The following is an 8,058-nucleotide window of genomic DNA, read 5'->3' as shown; positions in this document are numbered from 1 at the left end:
CATTACTCGTTCTGATGCTTCACAGGCCCCCTAAAACAGAACTCCCCATTAGCTGACACGTACAATGTTTATTTCCCGTGTGGTAGAACGTCATTCAGAAGCCTCTCTGCCACACTAAGCACAAACAGATCTGCATTTTTGCCCCACAGTCTAAATGTACTACAGACAGTCAATGGTGGGAAAAAAACTGTCTAGGACCCAGACGATTTTCCCACCATTGACTGCAATGCATTTCCAAGCAGCCCGTGGAGCAAGCCAGTGTGTGTTTGTCTGCGTGTGTGTAGACAGCTTAGCTCAGCTGTTGGCTTGGCTCTTGCACTTCTGGGCTCCCTGTTTTGAGTTCTGAGGGCTGCGGACTTGAAGGCTTTGACTACAGTTTGACCCCCGTGACCCCCGTCCGTGGTCCTCACTGGACGGTTAAGCACGCAACCTGACTTTTTAACCTCACGCTGACCTGCTCACAGGACTTTTTTTTTTTTTTTAATCTTCTTGCTCTCCATGTGCTGATGCAGAAATCACCCTGAAGGTGAGTTACGTATGTAAAGAAGTTGTGTATTTCAGCTCATAATGCCTCATGTGGGGGTAACATCTGGATCACCCCACTTTTGGTGACCCCAGGGTGCTTTAAAGGTGCCTGTCAGCCATGCATTGCATCTACATCCTGTGCACAGTCTTTAGCAGCCAGACTCATATACAGTACAGTGCCTGCGCATACATGCAAACATGCACACTCAAGTTAAGCAGTCATGTGGCACACACAGTTGCCATGTGACGGCTCCCCCCCCCTCCTTTCTCCTATCTTTCTCTTTTTGGAGTTATGCTTATTGTGGGATGTCAGTGACTGCACTCATTACTATTATGGGATGCCGCACGGGGGTGGGGGGGGGGCGTATCCATGGTAACCGTGGTTGCTAAGGGAGGGGGGGGTGGAGGTGTGTGTGGTGGGGTGTGGGGGGGGGGTGCATGCATGGAGGAATGGGGAAGAGACTGTAGGAGAGGGAGGGGGTGAGTTGACTATTATGGTCTGTACGTTGCAAGGTAACGATGCAGCGTGGGGGAGGGGTGACTGGAGTGTGTGTATATGTGTGTGTGTGTGTGTGTGTGTGTGTGAGAGAGAGTGGAGGGGGGAATATTATGGGATGCCTGCCCCCTGATCTCTTTGTGTGTGTGCGCGCGCGCGCGGGGTGTGTGTAGTGTGCGAGGGAGAGAAAGAGGAGACGGCGTCGTGCGCACACGCTGCCACACAAAAACACGGAAATATATTTAAATTGTATGTATACCGTTACCTTAACAAAAAAAAAAGAGCTTCCAAGTGTTGACTGAGACACAAGCTGAGTCCGGAGTTACTGTTTTTGGAAGCTGCGTGGAATCAAGTTGTGAGTATGTCAGTTTTTGGTTTTATTGTTTGTGGGTCTACTTGAGTCAGGATGAGGTGGTCCGGGTGAGATAGCCTCGGATGCCGGTGCCGGCACACTGAGATATTTTACGGGCAGATAATATTTGTGTGTGAGCGGCTCGTTTTTTCCTTTCTCAAATCTGAACCTGGCCGCCGGTCATGCTCGGTTAGCACGCATGCTAATGGGACGGAAACTAACGATAGTGGCAAGATGGCATGTCAGCTGAAGGCAGAGATGAGTGAGGGTGCTAATCTTTGTTTGCTGCCCAGCTTGATAGCCAGATAAAGTTAGATTTATTGTCCGAGAAGGAGCCCATGCGGTGGGTGTTTGTGTTGTTCGGTGTTTTACCGGGTCTTGTGTTTTTGAATGTTCTTTAGTGCTCAATATTCACTTCCGTTTTCTCTTTTTGTTCTTATTTCCCTGGCCGGCTGCCCTCTCTTAACTACACAACACACACCACGACCTGGGCAGACTCTGGCTGGGTCACAACTCTGGATTATCCTACAAAAAAATAACTTTATTTAGTTAGCTAAACTGTTAGCTAACTAAATAGAAAGTTTTCTGCTGACCGCTATGTCTGGAAGCGAGGATGACAGAGATGATTACGGAGCCCCCGAGGACCGGTTAATGCACGGTAAGACAAAGCTCATTTGTTAGCTGAAATTGCTAATGTTCACCCTGGATGCAGGCTAGCATGAGCAGATGTTTTTTGACATTCATATCAATCATGTTTCATTAGCAAAGCGCTAACTACTAGCCAGTCAATGCTGCTAACTACTGGTTAGCCAACGTTAGCGGCAACATTAGCAAACTCGATATTTTTGAGGCTGCGCTGCTGCTGAACACCTAACAAAACTCACTGTTTTGCCCCGAAACCGCAACCACAGACGGATTGGCCGATAGCTGCATTGTCGTGAAGTCACGCCGACTAACCGGCATGTTCCCGGGGCCTACCGTTAGCCAGCTACCGGTATTTTTTTACGTGTCGATGACAAGATGGAGGCAGCCAGTTAGCTTGGAAGCTGGCGGATGACGTTCTGTAGCATTCCCCTCCTCATGGCCGGCGCCTTCGGATTAAGTACGGGGGTGAAAAGTCAAAAATAATCAGGTGTAGTAAAAAGATAAATAACATCTCACCTAACCGTTTTAGCTTCTCAAATACACATTAGCCTTCACACTCTTGCGTAGCCGAAGTTTGCATTGTTTACAGTTCGTATTATTCAGGCGAGGACGCGCGGCGCACACGGTGGAAGCATTGAGAACAAATAGTCCTGCAAGTTAGATTCAGGTGCTCAAACGGACTCAAATACTGCATTTTGACTTATCAAATAACCCTAACCGATTATAAATCTGACATGTCCTGCTGTTTTGACTAAATAGTATGTATAAAAAATTATGACCCTCCAATAAAATGAAGTTGTTATTATTTATTTATTTTTTCATTTTAATTGGCAAATTAATGAGAATTCAGAGTTTTGTTGGACACGTCAACTAGAAATACATATGCACCCTGCAGCGGTGGAGGAATTACTTAAGTAAAAATACTGATACCACACTGTAGAAATGGTCCCATCACAAGCTAAAGTCCTGCATTGAAATGGTTATTTAAGTAACAGTATGTAAGTATTATCGAGGGCTGCAAAAAAGAATGTTTTCATTGTCGGTTAATCTACCAATTGTTTTTTTTTTTTTTTTTTTTTTGATATATCGCTTCCTTTACAAAATGCCAGAAAGTAGTTAAAAATAAAATACCCATTATCATTTCCCCAAGACCAAGGTGACACTTGTCTTGTCCGACCAAAATCAAAAGAGATTCAATTTACTATCATTTGTGGCAATGGAGCGCATCAAATCATCATATTTGAGAACTTGGAAACAGCAAATATTTGATTCTTTTATCTAAATAAGTTATTTAAACAATTATTTAATTATCAAAATGTTTGCAGATTATTTTGTCAGTGGACTAATAGGTTGATTCATTAATCGCAGCCCTAGTACACAATGCTGAAAAATGTCCCCTGTGAGTGTTACATATATACTGTTGTATATTATATCATTAGGTTATTATTAAACACGCTACTGTACTGTAGAGGCACAACTATTTAGACTGTCAGTATGGATTAATCTCCTGATTATTTTCTCGACTAACTGATTTATTGTTTGGTTTGTAAACATCCTGAAAACACAGAGAAACGCCCATCACAATGGCTCATAGCCCAAAGCGACAGATATTAAAATCGACCTTTTGCAATCGAGTGTCATGTCAGCTCTTCAAACACTCGCGTCTCGAGTACGTCACATCCGAGTCATGTCACAAGTACCTGTTTATGTGATACGGTGATTCACTGTGGGTCTGACTTGAGTCAAAGTCTTCAACCCACAGCTCTGGGCACCAAGCACATTTGAAAGCTAGATGATGACTACTCCAACTGTGAGTGTGTGGACTAAGATGCTTTTGGAACATTTTTAACAAACAATTGTCAAAACATACATCAAGTGGAAAATGCTACCACAGTGTCTACAAGGAAGCTCAGCGTGAGCTCGGGATTTATTTTACCGTGGTTTAAATTAGATTCAGATTTTTTGTTAGTTTCATTTACAGTTGTGCACGCGCCCACGTACACAAAGCTTGGTCTCCTTTATATGACCTAAAAAGCACATCACATTAAAGCTTACCAGGTCCATCTTGATGGCAGCTTGCCATTTACTTTTTACCATAGTCAATTAAATTAATAGGCTCTGAGTGCCATACCACGTCACTTGGAGCCACTTAGGTCGTGCCAGATACTGGACTAAAGTCCTCTGTTACAGGGCCTGCGGGAACGTGGTAGATCATAATTAGTTGTACATTTGTTTTAACCACTGCAGCAAAAATTTATTTGAATTATTCCAGCCATCTAATCGGGGTATTTTAAGTCTTTTGACATCAGGTGAATGTTTGTCCTGTTCAAGTAGAAACTATGTTTCCTGGGTGAGTTAAAAAAACAAAAAAGTACCAGTTAGTTGTTCACTGCAAAAGTGGGAATGTGTCATCCTGATAGGGAATCAGGATGACAAATCAATACTTTGCATATTCATAGACGCTGCAAGAAGTGATGATCGTCTGTGAGCGCAGTCTTAAAGGGAAAATCCTCCTGATTGAGCCGTAATGGTATAATATTAGGTTACTCTGTACGTTTTGCAAAAAATACTTTACCAAAAATCTTAGGAAGCAAAACAGAATCAAATTTTTAAAAATTATCAAAATTATCAAATTTTGTTTACCTGCCAAATTGGCAAATCGAGTTTAAAAAAAAAACAAACAAAAAAAACTGAACCACAGCAAAAATTTGTCCAAGATATGGAAGTGTCTGCTGATATGCGTGCCATCTTCACGGCTCTCTGTTCAGTAATTTTATTGCACGGCCTAAATACACTGTCACGGAATCACTCCTCTGTGTTTCTTAACCATGAAATGTCTCCTTTGGCCTGATTTGTAGATGACGATGAGGAGGAGATCTCAGAGAACGAGACTCCGAAGGTGAAGAAGAAGAAAAAGGCCAAGAAGAGCAGAGAGAGTAAGGGCAGCAAAAGGCGGTCGCGCAGAGAGGTATGTGTGTGTGTGTGTGTGTGTGTGTGTGTATTTGTGTGGTCACTTACTAAAGCTACACCCTGAAAGTAAGAACAATATCTAAAGAATATGACATGTGCAGTTCAGGTGCTCAGTTAAATGGAGACCAGGAACAAACGATTAAAACCCAGACACGATTAGCTTCACACACAATAAAAAGAATGACTGTGTGCAAGCTCCGATAACCTTCTCATGTAGGCAAAACAGCCAACAAAGTCAAATTTGCTGGGAAGTAGTAAAATACTTGATGCTTTGAACAGTGAAAAGGTTGCCGTGGCTCTCTTCCTGCTATCACATGAGAAAATTTAATAAGCAAGACATATATTTCATTACTGTGCACTTGACGTGTTTTTTGCAATCTGGCACTTCAGACCCGTCTAATTTACTGGTTTCTTGGAATCTTTTTTTTTTTTCCCTCGAACTTTTCTCAAATTATAGAGATGGTTTTCCTACTTCAGTTACTTTTTCTGTATTATGTCTTTGATACCATCAGAAATGTCAGTGGGTACTAAGGGGTCTAAGAAGTACAGTTAGAACGTTTTTCCTCTATGATTTTAGAAAATCTAACAACACTTGTCAATACTGAAAGTAAATCAAGAAAAAACACATGTTGAAAATTTATGGGGGTTTTTGTTTTAAATTTCCAATTGTCAGCCATTGATTTCCTTGCAATAAATAAATTCTAACCTGTTTCCATTAAGGAATACACTTTATCTTGTGGTAATTAACGTTGTGATGCCAAGAGTGTAGTTGAAGTCCAGTGGGAGATCACTTTCACTGTGCCTTTCTTACTGTTTTTCGACCATTTTAGTCTCAGTTTGCTGACTACCGTCTTCACTCTACTCTTGTTCCAGGAGCTACCCATCAGCTCCCCAGAGCCCATGGACATCGGCGGGGTGGAAGAGGCGGAAGATGGCGGCCCAGCCCAGCGCTCAGACAGTGAGGGCAGCGACTACACTCCAGGACGCAAGAAGAAGAAGAGAGCCAGCAGTGGCAAGGAGAAGAAGAGGAGCAGTGCCGGGGCCGACCGGAGCGCCGCCAAGAAGAAAGACCCAGAGCCCGAGGAAGATGAGGATGACGACGACGACGACAGCTCGGTAAGAAAAGCCAAGCAGACGATGAATATAAGTGTGTCAGGGTGTTTTGGGGACAATAGTGTTATGTTTTAGTGGAGTTCCTCAACACATACGTCCACGCTGATAATCAATTTCTGAAAACATTGGCCATTTTCCTGTTAAGCAATCCGGCAGGAAGTATTTATCTCTTGCCTGAGTTGGAAAGCCTCCAAACAAAGCATTTACACCATAAATAGACAGACAAACTCTTCACCGAGCCGCAGAAAACTCGAGAGCTGTAATGATAGTCATGGTAATACTACTGCGTACGTTTTTACACATTTGTATGGAAAGCTGTTAGAACATCGCATTAAAATCAGTTCAAGCCGAGTGCGTCCCCTAAATAGCTTGAGGAATATTCCACGATAAATATTCAGTCAGTCTAATGGGATCGTGTCAGATGGTTGACGATGACTAGCAAATGTAAATTAGAGATGTGTTAAAAAGTGTACAAGAAGTTGTTTTATTCCAAAATGAGGTATAAATCATCAAGTTAGGAGAAATAAAATGAAATTAAAACTCGTTTTTTGGTGCACTGTAAAAGAATAGTTGGTGAATTTCATAGTTGACAATATGCAGAGATGTCAAGGAGTTTATAGATAGATAATTTTATGAATAAATATGGAGTGGTTGGCTTGTTTAATTTTGGATTACTGCACAGGTTTGGTTCTGTGTGATGTTGGACATCACTCTTAAAGGACCATAGCCAATGTGCATGTTTTAGACCCTTGATTACAATCAAGTATGCTTACATCTTTGCTGAATGGGTGCCTTGAATTTTGGTGGTTTTTCCTATCGTTCCAATTAGCCACTGAGCTGTGTAATCCATCCCAGTGAGCATCAACATACATTAATGTTAAACCATCAAAGGGCTGTATTGCAGTTCTGGCACAGGTTGAATTGAAAGAACTGCCCTACATTACCTCCATTAAAAATTCAAAATAATAATCTTGACGTAATGTTCACTGTGTTGAATTATACCACTAGTGCGGGTTTTCAGGTTCTGCTAATTTTCATAATGAAAAGTTTTAAATGGACACTACTATGCCGCCTAGAAAGGTTTTTAAAAAAAAAAAAAAAGTACATTCAGATGTCTAAAACAGCATCATTTTCAAAATAATTTGGCTGAAGTGTATGTCAATCGAAGTAAATGGGCTGAAACATGCAAAACCACTGGTAAATTTCTTTTAAAGTGCTGTTTGACTGCCAGACCGCACAGATGTATAATGAAATACGTATATTTCATTATATATTCACAGATATAATGAAATAACATCAAATTGAGCTTTCAGTTGTTGGTGTGCCACTGATGCAGCTAGAGGTTGTTTTAATTTGACCTTTTTTTTGGTTAAAATGTTAATCATCCGCAGTGTGGTCCAATTTCTAAAGGTGCTCCGGTTGGAAAATAACTTTTATAACAGCCCTTTCTTTGGTCCACGATGAGCATCTATTGACTGTGTACTTGTAATGGAGTCGGTCATGGTTTGACAAACAGAGATGTGATATGAGAGATGGTTAAACAAAGAGCCGTGTCTGGTGGACTCGGAGCCCGGCGGCCAATAGGGGGCCTTGTAGTTAATGACACTTATGCAAGGGGTGGGGTGTGTAAGTGTGTGTCTGGGGCGGGTGTGTAAGGCGTATATGCTGTTACCGGGGCAACCCTGCCTAGTGCCGCAGTGCACTGCGCTCTTGACCCTTTTTCTTTTTGGTTAGATAAACACATTTTGATTCATTGGCCGAGCCAACCCCTCAGTCCAGCCTGCAGCCCATTCTGTAAAAGGAAGAAATGGGAAGCAGCTTTGGTGAAAGGCTGGAGGAGGAAGGTTCAGGTTGGTGCTGTGCAGGGCCTCAACAGTGCAGGAAACCAAGGGCCTACATCAAACTGGCAGCGGCTGAAATCAACCTCTGTGCTCACCTGCTCAGGGCCTTTTTTAAA

The 8,058-nt window shown here is 42.3% G+C and overlaps 1 protein-coding gene across 5 annotated transcripts in view; it reads left to right on the top strand.

Annotated features, from left to right (window-relative positions):
* The first annotated feature begins 1,130 nt into the window (after positions 1-1,130).
* The window catches only part of LOC120786244 (chromodomain-helicase-DNA-binding protein 4-like), a 29,604-nt gene continuing 22,676 nt past the window's right edge, over positions 1,131-8,058 (top strand). For 2 of the 5 annotated variants that reach the window (XM_040121559.1, XM_040121556.1), the window contains exons 1-4: positions 1,131-1,376; positions 1,869-2,031; positions 4,877-4,986; positions 5,862-6,104. In XM_040121559.1, the coding sequence (XP_039977493.1) occupies positions 1,971-2,031; positions 4,877-4,986; positions 5,862-6,104 (414 nt within the window). In that variant the 5' untranslated portion in view covers positions 1,131-1,376; positions 1,869-1,970. Of the gene's footprint in view, positions 1,381-1,486; positions 1,717-1,868; positions 2,032-2,406; positions 2,506-4,876; positions 4,987-5,861; positions 6,105-8,058 lie in introns of those variants that run through there. The other 3 variants (XM_040121558.1, XM_040121557.1, XM_040121560.1) reach the window with 3 other exon arrangements.

This window comes from Xiphias gladius, chromosome 24, assembly GCF_016859285.1.
Source record: "Xiphias gladius isolate SHS-SW01 ecotype Sanya breed wild chromosome 24, ASM1685928v1, whole genome shotgun sequence".
Taxonomy (NCBI): domain Eukaryota; kingdom Metazoa; phylum Chordata; class Actinopteri; order Istiophoriformes; family Xiphiidae; genus Xiphias; species Xiphias gladius.
This window is presented reverse-complemented; position numbering and strand designations above follow the sequence as displayed.